At 41.4% G+C, this 21,711-nt stretch overlaps 3 protein-coding genes across 4 annotated transcripts; 2 read left to right on the top strand and 1 right to left on the bottom strand.

The window, feature by feature from the left end:
- The first annotated feature begins 603 nt into the window (after window positions 1-603).
- Window positions 604-1,515, top strand: LOC110618680 (enoyl-CoA delta isomerase 1, peroxisomal). The gene has a single exon (XM_021761894.2). The coding sequence runs from the start codon at window positions 693-695 to the stop codon at window positions 1,431-1,433; it is 741 nt and encodes a 246-aa protein (XP_021617586.1). The 5' UTR covers window positions 604-692; the 3' UTR covers window positions 1,434-1,515.
- A 2,221-nt stretch (window positions 1,516-3,736) lies between these two features.
- Window positions 3,737-5,102, top strand: LOC110619759. Its single transcript, XM_021763305.2, has one exon. The coding sequence runs from the start codon at window positions 3,931-3,933 to the stop codon at window positions 4,522-4,524; it is 594 nt and encodes a 197-aa protein (XP_021618997.1). The 5' UTR covers window positions 3,737-3,930; the 3' UTR covers window positions 4,525-5,102.
- A 240-nt stretch (window positions 5,103-5,342) lies between these two features.
- LOC110618864 (THO complex subunit 4B) lies at window positions 5,343-9,657 on the bottom strand. Of its 2 annotated transcripts, none has more exons than XM_021762136.2 (5): window positions 9,307-9,657; window positions 9,028-9,141; window positions 8,192-8,260; window positions 7,927-8,108; window positions 5,343-5,716 (listed from the first exon to the last, which is right to left on the bottom strand). In XM_021762136.2, the coding sequence occupies exons 1-5, from the start codon at window positions 9,526-9,528 to the stop codon at window positions 5,488-5,490; spliced, it is 816 nt and encodes a 271-aa protein (XP_021617828.1). In that variant the 5' UTR covers window positions 9,529-9,657; the 3' UTR covers window positions 5,343-5,487. The 2 variants fall into 2 exon arrangements, with proteins under 2 accessions (XP_021617828.1, XP_021617829.1); XM_021762137.2 differs by having other exon boundaries at window positions 5,343-5,653; window positions 9,307-9,652.
- Between the last annotated feature and the right edge of the window lie 12,054 nt (window positions 9,658-21,711).

Genomic DNA, 21,711 nt, shown 5'->3' with positions numbered 1-21,711 from the left:
TAAAATTAAATTAAATTAAAATTTTTAAAATTAAAAATCAAATTAAATTAAAATAAATAAATTAAATTAAATTAAATTTTAAATTAATTCAATTCTATCGATTCCCAATAATTTTTCCGGCCAAAAATAAATTTATGTCCCTCCAGATGTGGGTCTTTGTGGTTAAGACGAAAAGAAAATAAAGTAAGTTGGTTAGTGAGAGCAGTAAAGGTGAGGACGGTTTGTTGAAACAGTGAAAGTAATAGACCTTATGAAAGTACTTTTTCTAATTTCTATGGATCCTATTTTTTAAATGCATAAAAATAGTTCGGATTTTACTGTTTATAATTTTTATTTATTTATATATATATATTAAAAATATAATTTTTTTTTTAATTTTTAACTTTATTTATTTTAAATATTTTAAATATTAAAAATATTTTAAATATTAAAAAATATTTTTAAAAAATTATAATAAAATAAAATAAAACAGAATTATAATAATTCATTTATATATTATTATAATTAAATAAAAAAGTAAATAATAATTTTAAAATAAAATAAAAATTATGAAAACGAGTATTAAATTTTAGCTAAATTTTCTGACGCTACTTATTTATTTGTCTGTTGCCTTGGCTGTGTCCGTCGCCGTTTTTAACCAGCAGAATTAGCCAATTTCAGAGCAAGACCAGAGAGGAAGCATAAGAAAAGAAATGTGCACATTAGAGAAGCAGGGCAACCTCTACATCCTCACGCTGACCGGCCCAGACGAGCACAGATTAAACCCCACGCTTATCGACTCTATCCAGTCGGCTCTCCGCCAGCTCCGTCTCCAGCCACTTTCCCCTTCTTCCGCTCTCATCACCACCGCCCATGGCAAATTCTTCTGCAACGGCTACGATCTTGCCCGGGCCCGATCCGCTCCATCGGCGGCCATCACTCAGTCCTACGTCCGGCTTATGTCCTCGAAATTCCGGTCTCTAATCTCCGACCTCATCTCCCTTCCCATGCCCACTATTGCTGCCGTCACGGGACACGCGTCGGCCGCAGGATTTATATTGGCTTTGGCTCACGATTATGTGCTGATGAGAAAAGATAGAGGCTTCCTTTACATGAGTGAGCTGGATATAGGGCTTGCGATTCCTGCTTGGTTCATGGCGATGTTGAAGTGTAAGATCGGGGATGCGAATGTGAGGAGGGAGGTGGTGTTGACGGCGGCGAAATTGACAGCGAAGATGGCGGTGGAGAGGAGGATCGTCCATTCAGCTCACGATAGCGCGGAGGCCACCGTTGAAGCAGCGATTGGGTTGGGGAACGAATTGGTTAGTAAGAAATGGGAGGGACAGGCGTATGCGAGTAATAGGCTGGTTGTTTTGGGTGAGGTATTGGATAAGATTGGGTTTGATGAAACTGTTGAGGGACGAAATGGGGATAGCATTAAATCAAAGCTGTAATCCTATTTGAACGTTGAATCCCTTCCTTTTAAAATCGAATTGAATTAAAGAAATTAAAAAATAAATTTATTTAAATTATAAATTAAATCGAATCAATTAAAAAAAATAATTAAATTAAATTAAATTTAAAAAATAAGTTCAATTTAATTAGATTATCTATTCTTTCGCTACATAATCACCCTGCTTGGATAAAAAATTTTCTTTCTAAATCAAGAATTCTCATTTACATTTCAATATATAGAATTAAAAGATCTAACCTACTACAAGAAATTAGCAAATCTCATTCAGAGCAATTAACAAAAAAATGAAATTATAGAATTATAAAAAAAATAATTACAAGATCTAAACTAATAAAAAACAAGGTTTACAAAGTCTAATATTTTTATTGTAAATTCAACAAAAATTCAATAATTTTATTGCAAATCAAAAATTAGAAAATTAGAAAACGCAATAACTCAAGAACAACTATAAATCCACATATCCATAATCATAGATAAAAAAGAAGAAAGAACTGAAGGGTTGGCTATGAGCCTATGACTAATTTCTGTCTGGCTTAGCAACTCCAGGTGAAGATGATGAGCCAGAAAGCCACAACTGATAATGTAGCAAGGAGAAGGCGAGCTCAAAGGTGATTGGTCTTCTTTTGACTTGACAAATATATTTGAAGACGACGATTAGTGAGAGTAAGGAAAATAGAAGGAGAGAGAGAGCGACGGTGAGAGACAAGAGGAGAGAGTTGGAATATTTTCAATTAAAATGAACGGTTGAGATTTTTTATTATTAAATTAAAAAAAAAAAAAAGAGAGAGTGACTGCGAGAGAGAAGAGGAGACAAGTGAAATGTTTTTCATCAGAAAGAACGGCTGAGATCTTTTATTATTAAACTTTAAAAAATAAAAAATAAAAAGAGAGAGCGACGGCGAGAAAGAAGAGGAGATAATTGAAATGTTTTTCATTAGAACGAGAGATGTTGAATAAAATATCTCCACTAAGCCGCACATGCTAATAATAATAAAGAATTTCATAATATTATATATATTAGTTCAGTTAAATTAAATTTTTATTTTTAAAATCGAACTGATTAAATTAATTTTTTATAAATTTAAGATTAAATTAAACCGATTTTTATAATAAATTAAATTAAAATTTTTAATTTGATTTTAACGATTTTTTTTATTTGAATCCAATTATAGACCTATCTGTATGTGTGGCTCCACTATAATTGGTATGTTTATTAGGAATAAATAATAAGGCAAGTGCTAACACAGTCTAGTTTAATACCAACGAGGCATGGTGCTTGATTTCAAAGGTCTTGGATTTCGAATCACATTCCTCTCTCCTTGTACTCTCCTAACAAGGCATTTAAATGCTATAAAATACATGGTCAAAAGAAAAATAATAATAATAAAGCAAGTTTTTCCAAAAAATAATTCACATTTATTGAATTAATTAATTTTATTTTATTAGTTAAATTTTTATAATAATTTAAATTTAAAATTATCTTGCTGTTTGTTTTTTCATAATTAACATGTGTATGGATTCCCTCGACTCAATTGTCAAACCATAAATAAATAAATAAATTTAATATATTACAAAACCAAAAACATGGTGAATTATATATTTAATATTCATCAATAAAACAAAGAAATTATACTAATTATAAACTAAATAAACAACCAATATGTAGTAAATTACTGTAAATGATGAAGAGTACAATGAATTTTCCTTTTTTTAATAAAAAGCTTGCAAGAAAATTTTCATTATCACTTTATAAATAAGATTTATTTATTAATCCTTTTTAAATTAGTACACCAGGCAAGAATAGGCATTTCTTATTTAATTGCATTCATTTCTTTATCTAGATTAGTCTTGACTCTTGATTGACTATACATTTATACATTATTTTGATTTTTTTTTCTATAATGGATTGTGTTTGAATTTGAGCTTCAACACCTCCAATTAATTTTTTTTTTATCAATTCTCATATTTTTAAAATGCAATAATTAAAATATTTAATCTTTTTAATTTTGAAAAATGTATTTAAAAATAAAAATTAGAAAAACATATAATTGTGTGGCATTTAAATTTATTAATTCTATTGTAAATGATTTTTTTACCAGAAAAAACCTCTAATTTCTCAATCCTACAAAAACAACTTTAGTCTAATTTCTTAATTATACAAAAGCGACTTTGGTACGAAATAGAGAGATATTAAACTAAAGGGTAAACTATAATTTAGTCCCTCTGCTTTAGTGAAATGTAACCTTTCGTCCCTCTGTTTTAAAAAATCGTCAATTTAGTCACTGTGATTTTTAAAAACTATGCCATTGGTCCCTCCCGTTAGATTTTCAGTTAAAGTCGCCGTTAGTCTTAGTTAAAAGACTAAAATACCCATTATTAATATCATTCTCTTCTTCTTCTTTACACCCACATCCCAAACTTAGAAATGAGCACTAGCCTGAATGGCAGCTTTAGGCGGAGGAAACTAATCCCTCGAAATGCCGCCACCTGCACAACCGAGCACTAGCCTGAATGGTGACCACAGACCATTACGCCCACCGCAGAGTTCAAACACCCACCACCACCATCCTTACTACCCAACGTCGTCGTCTTCCAAGTCAGCCTCCTTGAAAGGCTGCTGCTGCTGTTGTCTCTTCCTTCTCTTCTCCTTCCTTGCTCTCCTTGTTCTCACTATCTTTCTTATCATTATTCTCACCGTCAAGCCTAAGAAACCTGAGTTCGATCTCCAACAAGTCGGGGTCCAGTACATGGGCATCCCCGCTTCTAATCTCAATTCACTTGACCCGACCATCGGCACAACCACCATGACCACTGGCGCCACCACCGCTTCACTCTCTTTAACTATCCACATGCTATTCACTGCCGTTAATCCCAACAAGGTAGGGATCAAGTACAGCGAGTCTAAATTCACTGTCATGTATCATGGGATTCCTTTGGGGAAGGCTTCGGTTCCTGGGTTTTATCAGGAGGCTCATAGCGAGCGGCAGGTGGAAGCCACCATCTCCGTTGGTCGCTGTAGCTTGATCCAGGCCAATGCTGTTGATTTAATCAGGGATGCTTCGCTGATTTAATCAGCTTTTCTTTTTTACTTCTAAGATTGGCTTTACCTTGCATTAAATATCCAACATTGCTCATTTCTAATTTTGGCTTATAATTCCTCTTCCCTAAGTTAATTTTGGTTCTAGTTTCTGAAAAATTGGATGTGGGTTCTTTTCTAGGCATGGATTTTTGGTTGCTAACTAAATTTTGGCTTCTGGGTTCTTCTCTACGAATAAGACATTTGACATTGCTGCTCCTTCTTTTACTTCCTCTGCTGATAATCGGTTCACGTTAAATACTCTACCTGATTCAACCCAATTCAAACACCACCGTAAGATTAAAAATAAAAAGTACCTGCAAGTTAATAAGCGGAATATGCAAAACTCAGATCTTCAACACCATAGCAAAAATGTGATGCCTTAAAAATCACAGAATAAAAAGGCAAAAAGAATTTTTTCTTTCTGGGGAGAGAAAGAAAGAAAATGTACAAAGTCGTGGAAAGTATTGAAGAAGAAACTGATATGGGTATTTTAGTCTTTTAACTAAAATTAACGGTGATTTAACTGAAAATCTAACGGGAGGGACTAATGGCATAGTTTTTAAAAATTACAGTGACTAAATTGAAGGTTTTTTAAAACAGAGGGACGAAAGATTACATTTCACTAAACCAGAGGGACTAAATTATAGTTTACCCTAAACTAAAACACCATAATTTGAGGGACAGTGTATGAAATTTAGCTAGAACTTACAACAATTTAAGACAACATTTGCAGTAAGTTCGAATCCACATCATGTTGATAATATTATATTATGATACTATATTGGGCATTTTTCCAAACAAAAACTGGGGTATTAAGTTCATGGAGTAATTACTATCAAAAGGCCAAGCCTGCATGTGTTATCCATCTAAATTCTAAAGTTGACTACCCCAAAGTTACAAGAGCCCACCAAGAAACAGTTTATGCAAGCAAATATCCTTAAGTTCTAAAATCATCTTATCTTATTTGCATGGCTTCAAAATGGTATCTCTCCAAATCAGCATCAAGCTCGTCCGCAGTTAACTCCTCACCATGGCGTCTCTCTTGCCCTTGGTACCTGGTATATCCTCTACCACGAACACTACCAAGTCCCCATCCCCTAACTCTGAAGCTTTCTTGGCCACTGTCGTGTGACGGTCGAACACATGTTAATCGAGGATAATCGTAAGCATGCAGAAAGTCAAGACTGAAAATGAGGAAAGCAAACTATTGTTTACAGTTCAAAGATCGGCACATGCAATTATCAATGAATTGACTATACTTTTACAAGTTTGGATCTTGAATTGACTACACTTTTACTAGTTGTTATTGTTATTGTTCTTGTTCTTCAGGCATAAGCTTAGTGCAATTATCAATGAATTGACTATACTTTTACAAGTTTGGATCTTGAATTGACTACACTTTTACTAGTTGTTATTGTTACTGTTCTTGTTCTTGTTCTTCAGGCATAAGCTTAGTGCAAAACACTAAGCAAATTTTAGCACACCCTTCATAACATGGACGTTGAAAATGACAACAAAATGCACCTGGGTTATTCATTCCCTCCCCCTCTCCCATAAATATAAGACATATTCAGTTGTACTGCCATCCTCATAAGCTGATGTTATTGCGTGTGGCCACTCTTTGGTCCATTAACACATGCATGATTGCTTGAGCACATGTTAATGAACTTGCATCATCTTTTTTCACTTGATCAATTTAAAAAAGGAGTATATTTTGAAATTAAAAATAGAAAGATAATTGAAAATATTTTGAAATTAAAAATAGAAAGATAATTGAAAACAAGGTACCTGCTTATTTCTAATGGATTTTTCGTTATTTCAAAAAAGAAAGATTCATTTGAAAGTCAAATTTGCTAAAAGTCATATCATATGAAACACCTCAAACGAACAATTGTACAGTGCTTCTGACCAAAGAAGTCGATCACTAGTCACTACATGTTATCAGGATAGGATTTCACTAAGAGAAAACCAATGGAATGTAGGAGTTGCAGAAATCAGTTTTAACCAAAAATGAACCGCACCAATCGATTTAATTCAATTTTTCAGTTCGATTTTTTATTTAATCAGTTCAGATTCAGTTAGTAATTTAAATAGATTTTTCAGTTTGGTTTGGTTAATTTAGTAAAAAGAACAGATTAACCAAACCGAAGCAGACTCCCCCCCCCCCCCCCCCCAAACTATAGGGGTTTGGCCCCCACACACACATTCATACCACCCTTACCCTTTATATTTCATTTTTCACTCTCAATAATCTTCTTCAGCCATAAGCCACGACCCAGTACCCATCATCCATCAGTCTTTCCCCTCTTCCTTAGTTTTATTCCTCTTCTTGGACTTCAAGTTCAAGTGTTCAACCCTTTTGAACTCTAGTCGCCACCAACATTGAGATTCAAATGTTTGAAACCCCTGCCTAGGCCTTCTGTTAATTAGTTTCCCTTCTCACCCACAGCAACTACTTGCATTGCCTTCTCCACTTAGCCTACCTGCCTGATTCTCCTCAGAAACCCACATGCGAAATTGAAAATGAAACTTCTCCTGCAACCGATGGAATGTTCAATAATGCAGCATTGTGGACATCCTCTTTTCTCACAGCCCAGAATTGCTGCCATAATCTTAAGAAAATGATGTTACATGTCAGAAAGCCGGTTGACTGGGAATTGCTGCCGAACTTACTCTTGTTCTCTAAAACCAGAAGCTCTTATCTTTCTAAAGGCGAGTTGTGAATTTGGGTTGATTGTTGAATAAATGTATTTTTGTGGGATTTCATGTATTTTCATTGACTGATTGCAACAGATCTGTCACAACACGTGGCATATACTGATTGTTACTCATGTGAATTTTATTGATTGCTTGTGGGTTTTGAGATTTGTATATCACTGCTGTTGAACACTTGATTAAAAATTTTCAATTTGAAATTGTTAGTGACCTGTTTTTGTGAGAATGGAAGTGCTACACAAGGAAGAGTAGGAAGCCAATGAAGTGAACCAAACCAAAATACTTTGATTCGATTTGATTCAGTTTTCCTTATATTTTTGTTTGATTCCCATTATTTCGAAATTTGGTTTTTAATTATTCCAATTCGGCTCAAGACCAAAGGACCAATTGCACAGCCCTAATGGGAGGAAAAATTGAAACCTATGTTTCCAGAATGAGTTCAATATACAAAACAACTTGGAGCATCAAGACCCACAATGTAGATGTAGCCTCAGAAAGAGGCACATGCCACAAAGTGGGAATCATTTCTGTGCATGTATGCTCAACAATTTCACTACTAATTGCTGTGTGTTCAAATGGTAGCCAAATATTAAGATTTAAGAGGTCAATGGTTCAACATGACATGTGGATTGTTAATAATTATGCAAAAACAACATGAATAAAACAAGAATTGCCATACCTTCTAAAGGGACCATGCAAATTTCCCATGTTGCTTGATGCAGCTACAGGTGTAGGAGGAGCAAACAAATTAAGTCCAACAAGTTCAATTTTCATTGGCTTCCCATCAAGATGAACATTGTTGTACCTCTTGATAGCTGCTAGAGCATCTGCCTTTCGTGCAAAGACAACTTCAGCTGTTCCCTAGAAGAAAGAATTTATGTAAGTCATAGGTAGCATGCTAAATTCCTTGAAGGAAAGAGAGAAACTAAAATCTTAGAGGATACCTTTGATCTTCCACTTTTATCATAATGGATTGAGTACCTTTTCAATTCACCGACATCAGAGAAAAGGAACTGTATGGAACCTAATATATGTTAATTACATATATATACCGTTCTTCAATATTGCATCTTTTCTACAATTTAGGAAAATAATAAGACATGAAAAAAAGGCAAGTGCGACAGGACAGTGAATATTTGCCTTTTAATATAATATCATAAAATACTTTCTGATCATTTAAGGCTTACTCCTATGTTACAGAGATTGTCCCTTAGCAGAGTATCACTAGACACGAGACTCGTGAGCTGGCTTCAAGAGTCATATTGCCACCTTATGCTAAAACAGCCTAAATGCATCAACATATTCCAACAACTCGCACAATAATGTCATCACCCACCCACCAAAATAATGGTTAGAATAGACCTGTTACCATTCACATCTCATGGTGAGTACAAGAACAAATGACTTGCTGCTACCTCTTGAAACCAAGATTGAAAATGTGCAATCCACAACAGTGAAGAAATCAACAAATTTAGTTAAAATCAGCAACACCTCAAGGGTAGAACAACGTGAAAACAGAAGGGGATACTCGAAAGCCTGTTAAGAAAGCCTCATAAATTACAAACCAATCTTGACTCATAATAATAATTCACAAGTGTTGTCTAACTTATGAAAATACATTCCCAACTCCACAGTTGTAATACTCAAGTTCTCAAATACCGAAGTATACAATACAGTTTCTAGAAAGAAGGAAATCAAAATGCCCCCAAGTCAGAAATACAAAAAATAGCCAACCATTTTTTAGAAAAAGGTGAGAAGAAAATGCATTCACTAGATTTACCTTAATATCCTCATTAGAGACACCATAATCCAAGTCTGATATGTACAGCTTAGTGCCTGACTCCCCAATAGCCCCTCCACTTGGAAGCATTATCGGCTCCGGAACTACCATTGGCTACATTACGTTCAAGTTTACACATATAAATGCTTCGAAAATACAAGCATACACGAGCATATAGATGAACATATATAAAGAAATCAAACAAGAATGCCCAAATTTGTTATTATTCTTTCTCAAAAGAAAAAAAAAAGATTTTCTAAGCTTCAGAAATGAGCTCACCCGCTGCACTGGGTAGGGCCCGTGCCTGATCGGTTCACCCTGGAAAAAACGGCGATAAGGGCCAGGAGCGGAGACAGAACGGGCGGCTCTGCCTCCATCTCCACCTCCACCTCTAAAATGATTGTTATTACGTACTCTTCCTCCTCCTCCTCCTCCACAGCCTCCATATCCCCTGTTCTTGCAGATTATGTCATCGAGAGACATGTCGAGAGAGCTGGACATTGTTAGGGTTTCTTCGACTATGGTCTGGATGTTAGCGACTGTGATATTGTTGTTCAGAGAGAATGAGAAGGAAGACTGAGCAGCAGCATACAATGAGTGAAAATGACCAGATGTCACACAAGAAACCCGCACTTTGTGTTAGGTGTGCTGCGCCAACTTTTTTGTGTGGGCCACCTGTTGGGTCCCACGATATTTTTCTGGGCCCAACTTGTTTAACCTTTTGAAAATTTTAATAGGCTAATCGCACACTAAAGCCCCAATATTTCTGTGTATATATATGTATACATTCATCTTAGCTATTCAAAATCCACTAATTTACTAATAATCTAAATCAAGGTAAAATAAATTATTTTAAATTCTATTTCGCCGTGTGGATAATATTTTCTGTATTTTTAATATTACATAATAAAGATTAAACCTTTTTATTTTAAATGCAATTTTTTATAAAACCTAAAATTAATGTTATACCGCTGGAATTTACTATTCTAGTAAGAGGTCGAACCTACAATGACAGAATCGGTTCAGAACCCGCGGAGTCTCACGAGTGTGAATGTCTAGTCCATTCATCCTTGAGGTCGGGCTTCGCTCAAAACTCAGTCTTTTCTTTCCGAACTCGGTCCGGAGGCTTAACAAAATAAGGATTGTTGACCCAGCCCCGAACTGCTCGGTTCACACGCGTGCTAAAAGGGATAATTAAATGATCGTTTAGCATGGCGCAGAGGGCTGATTCTTCCATACACACGGATCAGCATAGCAGGGACAGGTGGCCTAATGACGAAAAGGTTGTTATACGTCAGTGACCAAGAAAAAAAATAAAAAGAGAGAGTACCTTCTTCTCAGACCAAACTTATAAATGTAATACCCGGCTCATTCAGGCATCGGAAATCCTACCGTCAGGTGGAATCTCGGATGTCGGATTCGTTTTGCGGGGCATTGCACGGGACACTAAAGGTTTTACAAGGTTTTAGCAAGGGTATGTTTTAAGTGTTTTCCGGTTTTGAAAGGCAAGGGAATGAGTTTTGAAGAGAAAAGACCAAGGAGGCAGAATGCAGGTTCGGCCGCCGAAGGTCATGTTCGGCCGCCGAAAGTGCTATAGGTTTGGCTTCCGAAACTTCACGGTAGGCCGCCGAACGTTGCATGGTTTTGCATGCAGTTTCGGCAGCCGAAGGAAGGGCGGTTGGCCACCTATTTAAGCCCCGTTGACTGGCCATGGAGGGTGCTGGAAGCTCTCTCTTTACCACAAGCTCTTTCCATGCACAACCTGTATACACAGTATGTCCATACATCATGTCCACACCTATACTATACAAACATACATAACATATCATATTATCCTTAATCTTTACATCATCTTGCCTAAACATATACATCAAGCTTCTTTATACATATACATGCCACATACTACTCTATCAAAACCTAGCTATGCTATTACAGCCAAACACGGCAATCCATGCTTAACCTCTGCTCTCCCATAGCTCACTCTGCTGAACTCTGGCCCTGCAAAACTAGGGTTAAGGGAATGGGATGAGCTATAAAGCCCAGTGAGTAGAAACACTGAAAAACAGTTCATTAAATACACTCGGTCATGAAATGCATCACAACACAACTAGTCCATATCTTGGATTAGACATGACCTCAAAACTCCCTCGACGGGCTATTGATGTCGCCTTGGTCCTATCCGCATAAACAATGATAATGCAATGCACCATCTTCGTGATTCTAATGCAATCACCCTAATCCATATCCTGGCATCCATGATGCATGAACTATGCTCAAACATTCTGTTATGTTATTATAAAATATTATGTTTAGTTCTACTCACCTCTGCTCTTCAAGCAGAAACCTGACTGACTCTGCAACTGCTAATCCTGACGACCTCCCTGAACTGTCGGGTCCAATCCTACACAAAGGGACTCGAATGAGGTGTCCAACAATGCTAACAGAACTCTAACACAACTCCCTACACACCTTCCCAAAAACCCCCTAAAAGATCCTAGAACAATCATGCAAAGCATGCAAAAGAAGGCTGGGCAGGACACGTTCGGCGGAAGGTTCGGCGGCCGAATGTCCTCTCCAGAGACGAAACTCGCCTACTTTCGGCGGCCGAATCTCCTCTTTCGGCGGCCGAAGCCTTCGGGGGTAAGGTTCGGGGGCCAAACCATACTCCAGAGACGAAAGTCTCCAACCTTCGGCGGCACTTTCGGCGGCCTAACCTCCCCTCCAGAGACGAAAGTCCAATCCTTCGGGGGCAGGTTGAGGCAGCCGAAACCACCTCCTTACCACGTTCGGCGGCCGAACCCTCTTTCGGCGGCCGAAGCTGGGTTCTCCAGTTAGGCAGAACCTAGCTCACCTCATGTACAACTTCCCCCAAACCTCACTCAACATGCATCTCAACACACATAACAAGCATATACTTAAATATATGCACAAAGGGGTCCAAAACTACCGAAAAACCCCAACAAACAACACCCATAACACAGAAACATACTCATGCATAAAAACCCTCAAAAACCTCCTTGTACACCTCACCATGCAACTCTTCCCTTTCCCTCCATAAAACTTGCTGAAAACACTATAAAACATAAGGATCAACACTTACCTCTTGGCTGGTGTGATCCTAGCTTCAAAACATGGAGAAACCAAGCTCCTCAAGCGTCAAGCTCCACAACTTCCTCTTTTTACTCAAAACCTTCAAAACCAAGTGAAAACTCATAAAAACCTTGAAAGCTTTGAGGCAACATCATAAAAACATCCAAGGAGAACCTAAACCCCACCTTGACCACAAAGAGAGCTTCCAGCACCCTACATGGCCAGTCAACGGGGCTTAAATAGGTGGCCAACCGCCCTTCCTTCGTCTACCGAAACTGCATGCAAAACCATGCAACGTTCGGCGGCCTAACGTGAAGTTTCGGAAGCCAAACCTATAGCACTTTCGGCGGCCGAACATGACCTTCGGTGTAATACCCGGCTAGACTCCGGTATCGGAATTCCTACCGTCCGGTGGAATTTGGGTGTCGGAAACCTCTAGAAGGGTAAAAGCATGTTTTTATAAAATGTTTTCATGAATTTTAATGTTTTAAGTATGATTTTAAACAAGTTTTTGCATGAAAATTCTTTAAGGAAAAACTCAGGTTCGGCCGCCGAAACTCACTTTCGGCCGCCGAACATGCATGGACTTTGGGAGGCACGTTAGGCCCCCGAAAGTCTAAGTGAGGGAAGTGCAGGTTCGGCCGCCGAACCTTATGTTCGGCCGCCGAACATTTGCATGGATGCGGAGGCACATTCGGCCCCCGAACGTGGCCTGGCCAGCCACTATAAAAGGGTCCCCTTGGTCCGCACGGGCGAGCTTTTTCTCTCTCATTGTCGGCCAAGGTGAGTCTCCACCGTTCCTCCCTCGATCTTGAGTGTTTCCTCTAGATCTTTCATGGTTTTAAACAAGTTTATAACTTTGTTTTGAAGATTTGTGAGCTTTGAGCAAGTTTTGAGTTCTTGGAGGTTCAAAGAGCTTAATCTCTCCATCTCCAAGCTAGGATCGCTTTCCTCTCGTTTCTTCAAGAGGTAAGGGTCGATCTTGAACCCTTTTTATGTTTTAAACAAGTTTTAAGTAAGATCTATGGGTAGAATGCATGTTAGGGTATATGTTGAGTTTATGGGTTTTGATGATGTTTGAGCAATGTAGCTTGTTTGTGTGTGAATGAAGTGTTGTAGATGGGGTATATGCATGTTGGAGGCCCCTAGGAGCTTGTATGTGTGTGTTTTGGTTGAGAAATATGCATGATCTATGGTTTTGGGAGGCAGGAGGTTCATTTGAACCAAGTTTCTGCCGTTTGGCAGAAACCAGGTTCGGCAGCCGAAGGGAGTTTCGGCCGCCGAACCCCTCTTGTGAAGGCAGCTTTCGGCTGCCGAAGGTGCCCCCGAAAAGAGACTTTCGTCTCTGTCTGGCACTTTCGGCCGCCGAAGGTGCCGCCGAACCTAGCTGAGTTTCGTCTCTGTCCAGGACTTTCGGCCGCCGAAGGTGCCGCCGAAGGTGTCCTGTTCAGCCATTTCATGCATATTTTCTGTGATGTTTTCATGATGTTTTAGGGGGTTTTTGGGGGATATATTAGAGATATGTTTATATGTGTTTGGTCCCTCATTGGAGTCTACCTGTGTAGGTTCGGACCCGAGGAACCAAGGACCCCAGCAGTGAGCCAGCTGCTGAGAGTTTGACAGAGTCAGCCAGATGTGAGTGGAACTAAACTTAATCTTTTAAATTAAATGTTTTATCATGTTTCATGCATCATGACTATAATATAGGATGTTTGCATTAGAATCACGAATATGTTACATTGCATTACTATATTGTGGTTGATGAGGAGGGACATTGCACGACTCACTAGTCCTGTGTACGAAGTCCTGTGGTGCCCATAATAGGGCCGGGCAATAGCTCCGACATACGAAGTCCTGTGGTGCCCATAATAGGGCCGGGCAATACGAAGTCCTGTGGTGCCCATAATAGGGCCGGGCATGGAGCTGAGGGATTTTTGGGTCGGTCCTTCCATGATGTGAAATGTTTGTGCAATGATGCATTCCATTATAGCATGTTTTAAATATTCTTTTTATAGTTCTACTCACTGGGCATCTAGCTCACCCCTCTCCCCTAACCCCCAGGTTTGCAGGTACGGGATTGTTAGAGAAGAAAAGAAGAGAAAAGTCATATGTATGTAATAGCTAGAGTATGTGGACATGACAAATGATAAGAATGTAATGTAAAGTTTTGAACAGTTATGTTTATGTAATTATGTTATTGAGGATAGAGTTGTGCTTGACCATAGTATATGTTAATCCCTTGGTATGTACATGATCTTAATTTATGATGTATATGTGAACCAACTCAACACAGAATGTATATTGCCATAGAGGCTTTGATGAAATCCCACAGAGGGATTAATGTTTATGTATATGATGAATACAGTGCATGCACAGGTTGAGTTTGGTATATGAAGAAAAAGAAAAGTTTTAATTCTTATGTATGTTTGTTGATCATGTATGGGATTAAACAGGTAAACAGGATGTATGTAGGCTTGCTACGGGTTCCGGCGGCCTTAAGCCGACCTGAATCCTAGCGCCGGTAGCGGTCCGGATTTCCGGGGCGTTACAGAGTGGTATCAGAGCCCTAGGTTCATATGGTCGGACCTAGAGTGTCGGGCTCATAGATGTTCTAGAAGGTCAAGCACAGTAGGAAAGGTCATGTCCACTAGGATAGGATGTAGAGTCCTGTCTTGCTATGATGATGTGGTATGCCATGACTATATGCATGCGCATAAATAATATGCTATGTTTGCCATGTACGTGATGTAGGTTCATGTGACTCCACATGAACCATATGATGCTAATGCTTGTGAGTTATGTGCTGTTTTTCAGAAACAGAATGAGAGGAACTCGTCGATCTGCACGATTGACAGGAGTCCCACCAGAGGATGAGGGCACAAGCGCCCGTCCTCCCACATTGCCTAGGGCAATGTCATGCAGAACAAACAGAGAAAGAGTATCAAGGGACCCTAGAAGGTCTTTTGATACTAGCAGAAGGGGGACAGAAAGAGGAGGAAGTTCTTCAGATGTGAGGGAGGTTATGGAAGAAGATCAGAGAAGGGATGGAAATCTGGATGTTGGCATGACAGAAGAAGGGACAGGGGAGTCACAAGGAGGCACTCAGGCCTCGGGGTATGGTTTTCCACCCTATTACCCACCCTATGCACAGAGTCCCGGGTATCCGATGGGAAGTACGTCGGATTACTCCAGCTTTAATCCCTACCCTACTCACATGCCTTATCCACCTTTCTATCCACCGTACCCACAGTACCCAGCCTATCCACCCTCATCCTTCCATCCTCACCCAGCAAACCCCACCTCGGGGAATGCTGCATCCCCACCTCCACCTCCTACAGAACCAGTAGCCCCAGATACTCAACCTCCTAGACCTAGCTCAGCCAGTGGGAGTAAGGTGAAAATGACAGCTTACCTTAAGCTGGATGCTCCTAAATATAAGTCAGGGGATGATCCCTTTGAATACCTGAGAGCAGTGAAGACGATCACTGATGAGCTAGGGGCAGATGATAGAAGAGCCATTGAGATGGCAGGGTTCACCCTGAAGTGCAAAAAGGCAAAGGAATGGTTCAAGTGCTATGTGGACCCGAGACTAGACAGTATGACATGGGAGGATTTTGCTAATGAGTTTGCTGGATGGGCATTTCCAGATAGCTCTAGAGAGCTAAAGATGATTGAGTTTGAGCAACTGAGACAGACAGAAGACATGAGCATAGAGGAGTACACAGATAAATTTCTGGAGCTATTACCCTTCTCGGGGCAAGCTCTAGATACAGATGTGAAGAAGGCCAGGAGATATGTCATGAAATTACAGTCCAGGTACTCCTCATTGATTCAATCAGCTGAGAGGGAGAGTTTTCACACGGTGGTAGATATGGCTCGAAGAATGGAGGCCAGTGCCATAGTTGAGGGGTCAGTGAAGCAATCAGTGACCCAGTCTTCAGGGGTTAAGACCCCAGGCAGAGGAGGGCCAGGACCCTCTACTCAGAGTTCAGGTAGTAAGAGATGGAGTAGCACTAAGAAGCCCAAGAAGAATAAGTTCTGGAATAAGCTGAAATCCGGTTTGGGTTTTGGCGGTGGCTCGAGTTCAGGCTCAGATGGTGCAGAATGCCAAAGGTGTGGGAGGCCACACAAGGGAGCGTGTCGATGGGGGACCAATGCATGTTTCAGATGTGGCCAGGAGGGACACATAGCTCGGGATTGTCCTAGAGCACCTTTCATGGGCCAGCCCCAACAGACAGCTTCGGGTAGTGTGGCACAACCAGCAGCTCCAGCCACAACACAGGGCAGTGGCAGAGGTAGAGGGAGAGGGGCAGCCTCTTCTTCTGGTTCCCGAGGTGAAGGTCCATCAGCTCCAGCCAGGATCTTCACAATGACTCAGCAGGAGGCGAACACATCCAACACCGTGGTGTCAGGTAATCTCATCATTAGGTGTTTTGATGTGTATGCATTAATGGATCCGGGTGCATCCCATTCTTTCATCGCTCCGAGGGCAGTTGAGAGGTTAGGGTTGATGGTCTCTGGATTAGAGTGTCCCCTATGGGTCAGTGGACCCAAGTGTGACCCGACAGTGGCAGAGTCAGTCTGCCGGTATTGTCCAGTGTTTGTTGAGGGAAGATGCCTTTCCGCCGACCTTGTGGTTCTAGACTTGACAGATTTTGACGTCATTCTAGGGATGGATTGGCTATCTACCCATGGTGCTACCTTGGACTGCAGGGACAAGGTAGTCAGGTTCAGAGATCAGAACGGGTCAGAGGTTGTCTTCAGAGGAGACAAGAGGGGTACGCCTAGAGGTCTGCTATCGGCCCTACAGGCTCGTAGACTGCTTAGGAAAGGATGTCAGGGGTATGTAGCTCACGTGAGAGAGCTAGATAGTCAGGTCAGGGAGCCAGCCTCAGTGCCAGTTGTCAGAGAATTTCTGGATGTCTTTCCAGAAGAGCTTCCAGGACTACCACCTGCTAGGGAGATAGAGTTCGAGATTGAACTGATGCCTGGAACTAGACCGATCTCTATCCCTCCCTACAGGATGGCACCAGCAGAATTGAAGGAACTGAAAGAACAGTTGCAAGATCTGGTAGATAAGGGCTTCATCCGACCGAGTACCTCACCTTGGGGTGCTCCAGTGCTTTTTGTGAGAAAGAAGGATGGATCCCTCAGACTTTGTATCGACTACAGGCAGTTGAACAAGGTCACTACCAAGAACAAGTACCCATTGCCAAGGATCGATGATCTATTCGACCAGCTAGCAGGAGCGGGTTGTTTCTCCAAGATAGATCTGAGATCAGGGTACCATCAGCTGAGGATAAGGGAAGAGGACATACCGAAGACAGCTTTCAGGACCAGATATGGGCACTATGAGTTCCTTGTAATGCCGTTCGGGTTGACTAACGCCCCTGCAGCATTCATGGACCTCATGAACAGAGTATTCAGACCATACCTGGATCACTTCGTTATTGTCTTTATAGATGATATCCTAGTGTATTCCAGGAATGCAGAGGAGCATGCCCAGCATCTGAGGATTGTATTACAGACCTTGAGGGAACATGGCTTGTATGCCAAGTTCTCCAAGTGTGAGTTCTGGTTAAGGAGCATATCATTCTTGGGGCATATAGTGTCAGAGAATGGGATAGAAGTGGACCCCAAGAAGGTTGAAGCTGTGACTAACTGGCCAAGACCCACCTCAGTGACAGAGATCAGAAGCTTCTTGGGTTTGGCTGGCTACTACAGGAGGTTCGTTCAGGACTTCTCTAAGATTGCAGCTCCTTTAACCAGATTAATCAGAAAGAATCAGAGATTCGAGTGGACCAATCAGTGTGAAGAAAGCTTTGAGGAGCTCAAGAAGAGGTTGACTTCAGCACCAGTGTTAGCTCTGCCAAACAGCAATGAGGATTTCACAGTGTTCTGTGATGCATCCAGAGTAGGCCTGGGTTGTGTGTTGATGCAGAATGGTAGGGTGATCGCTTATGCCTCTAGACAGCTGAAGAGGCATGAGTTGAATTACCCCACACATGACCTGGAAATGGCAGCAGTTATCTTTGCCCTCAAGATGTGGAGGCATTACCTCTATGGGGTAAAATGTGAGATCTTCACAGATCATAAGAGCCTGCAGCACATCTTGAACCAAAGAGAGCTGAACTTGAGGCAGAGGAGATGGGTAGAACTGTTGAGTGACTATGATTGCAAGATCCAGTACCATCCGGGTAAGGCTAATGTAGTAGCTGATGCCTTAAGCCGGAAATCACTTGGCAGTCTATCCCACATCACGGCAGAGAGGAGACCGGTGGTGAAGGAATTTTATAAACTCATCAATGAGGGTCTACTGATGGAGTTGTCTGGTACAGGTGCTTTGATTGCACAAATGAAAGTAACCCCCGTGTTTCTGGAGCAGGTGGCTCAGAAACAGCACGAGGACCCAGAGTTAGTGAAGATTGCCAGGACTGTTCAGTCAGGCAAAGATAGTGAGTTCAGATTCGATGATAAGGGGATCCTCCGCTATGGGAACAGACTATGTGTACCAGATGACATCGGGCTTAAAGGAGACATTATGAGAGAGGCTCATAATGCAAGGTACAGTGTTCACCCTGGAGCCACCAAGATGTACCAGGATCTGAAGAGAGTGTATTGGTGGCCAGCTATGAAGAGGGAAGTGGCACAATTCGTGTCAGCCTGCGAAATATGTCAGAGGGTGAAGCTGGAACATCAGAAGCCGGCTGGAATGCTTAACCCACTGCCGATTCCAGAGTGGAAATGGGAGAACATAGCTATGGATTTTGTAGTGGGGTTACCGGCAACATCCAACAGACTAGACTCCATATGGGTGACTGTGGACAGACTCACCAAATCTGCTCACTTCATCCCTGTTAGGAGCAACTACTCAGTGGATAAGTTAGCGCAGGTTTATGTGGATGAAGTTGTCAGGCTGCATGGGGTCCCAGTTTCTATAGTGTCAGATAGAGGACCCCAGTTCACCTCCAGGTTTTGGCGGAGTCTGCAGAATGCTATGGGTACCAGGTTGGATTTCAGTACTGCCTTCCATCCCCAGACTGATGGACAATCAGAGAGGACCATCCAGACAATAGAGGATATGCTCAGGATGTGTGTGCTAGATTTTGGCGGTTCTTGGAGGCAACATCTACCCTTGGTAGAGTTCGCCTACAATAACAGCTATCATGCTAGCATTGGGATGGCTCCATATGAAGCTTTGTATGGGAGGAAGTGCAGGTCACCTGTTTGCTGGGAAGAGGTTGGAGAGAGGTCCTTAGCAGGGCCTGAGCTTGTAGAGATCACCAGCAGAGTGGTACCCATGATCAGAGAAAGAATCAAGACTGCTACAAGCAGGCAGAAGAGTTATGCAGACACCCGCAGGAAACAGGTAGAGTTTCAGGAGGGGGATCTAGTATTGCTCAAGGTGTCCCCAATGAAAGGGGTGGTTCGGTTCGGAAAGAAGGGTAAGCTAGCTCCGCGGTACATCGGACCCTTTGAGGTCTTGCAAAAAGTTGGGAACGTATCGTACAAGCTGGACTTGCCTGCTTCTATGGAGAGAATCCATCCGGTTTTCCATGTTTCCATGTTGAGGAAGTTCGTGTCAGATCCGGGCAAGGTTCTTAGTGAGCCTGATGTGGAGATCCAAGAGGATCTCACTTATGTTGAACAACCAGTGCGGATTCTAGACACTCAGATCAAAAAGCTAAGGAACAAGGAAATCCCGATGGTGAAAGTCCTTTGGAACCACCACAATATGGAAGAATGTACCTGGGAGACACGGGAGTCCATGCTCCAGCAATATCCCCATCTCTTTTAAGGTTAGTCCCTATGTGTTTTATATGTATGTTATGTTGTTTTGCTATGCATGTGCTAGTTGAGGAACATTCGGGGACGAATGTTCTTAAGGGGGGGAGAATGTAATACCCGGCTAGACTCCGGTATCGGAATTCCTACCGTCCGGTGGAATTTGGGTGTCGGAAACCTCTAGAAGGGTAAAAGCATGTTTTTATAAAATGTTTTCATGAATTTTAATGTTTTAAGTATGATTTTAAACAAGTTTTTGCATGAAAATTCTTTAAGGAAAAACTCAGGTTCGGCCGCCGAAACTCACTTTCGGCCGCCGAACATGCATGGACTTTGGGAGGCACGTTAGGCCCCCGAAAGTCTAAGTGAGGGAAGTGCAGGTTCGGCCGCCGAACCTTATGTTCGGCCGCCGAACATTTGCATGGATGCGGAGGCACATTCGGCCCCCGAACGTGGCCTGGCCAGCCACTATAAAAGGGTCCCCTTGGTCCGCACGGGCGAGCTTTTTCTCTCTCATTGTCGGCCAAGGTGAGTCTCCACCGTTCCTCCCTCGATCTTGAGTGTTTCCTCTAGATCTTTCATGGTTTTAAACAAGTTTATAACTTTGTTTTGAAGATTTGTGAGCTTTGAGCAAGTTTTGAGTTCTTGGAGGTTCAAAGAGCTTAATCTCTCCATCTCCAAGCTAGGATCGCTTTCCTCTCGTTTCTTCAAGAGGTAAGGGTCGATCTTGAACCCTTTTTATGTTTTAAACAAGTTTTAAGTAAGATCTATGGGTAGAATGCATGTTAGGGTATATGTTGAGTTTATGGGTTTTGATGATGTTTGAGCAATGTAGCTTGTTTGTGTGTGAATGAAGTGTTGTAGATGGGGTATATGCATGTTGGAGGCCCCTAGGAGCTTGTATGTGTGTGTTTTGGTTGAGAAATATGCATGATCTATGGTTTTGGGAGGCAGGAGGTTCATTTGAACCAAGTTTCTGCCGTTTGGCAGAAACCAGGTTCGGCAGCCGAAGGGAGTTTCGGCCGCCGAACCCCTCTTGTGAAGGCAGCTTTCGGCTGCCGAAGGTGCCCCCGAAAAGAGACTTTCGTCTCTGTCTGGCACTTTCGGCCGCCGAAGGTGCCGCCGAACCTAGCTGAGTTTCGTCTCTGTCCAGGACTTTCGGCCGCCGAAGGTGCCGCCGAAGGTGTCCTGTTCAGCCATTTCATGCATATTTTCTGTGATGTTTTCATGATGTTTTAGGGGGTTTTTGGGGGATATATTAGAGATATGTTTATATGTGTTTGGTCCCTCATTGGAGTCTACCTGTGTAGGTTCGGACCCGAGGAACCAAGGACCCCAGCAGTGAGCCAGCTGCTGAGAGTTTGACAGAGTCAGCCAGATGTGAGTGGAACTAAACTTAATCTTTTAAATTAAATGTTTTATCATGTTTCATGCATCATGACTATAATATAGGATGTTTGCATTAGAATCACGAATATGTTACATTGCATTACTATATTGTGGTTGATGAGGAGGGACATTGCACGACTCACTAGTCCTGTGTACGAAGTCCTGTGGTGCCCATAATAGGGCCGGGCAATAGCTCCGACATACGAAGTCCTGTGGTGCCCATAATAGGGCCGGGCAATACGAAGTCCTGTGGTGCCCATAATAGGGCCGGGCATGGAGCTGAGGGATTTTTGGGTCGGTCCTTCCATGATGTGAAATGTTTGTGCAATGATGCATTCCATTATAGCATGTTTTAAATATTCTTTTTATAGTTCTACTCACTGGGCATCTAGCTCACCCCTCTCCCCTAACCCCCAGGTT

Source organism: Manihot esculenta, chromosome 7 (assembly GCF_001659605.2).
Source record: "Manihot esculenta cultivar AM560-2 chromosome 7, M.esculenta_v8, whole genome shotgun sequence".
NCBI classification, from domain to species: Eukaryota; Viridiplantae; Streptophyta; class Magnoliopsida; order Malpighiales; family Euphorbiaceae; genus Manihot; species Manihot esculenta.
Note: the sequence above shows the minus strand (reverse complement) of the source record. Positions and strands in the feature narration are given on the sequence as shown.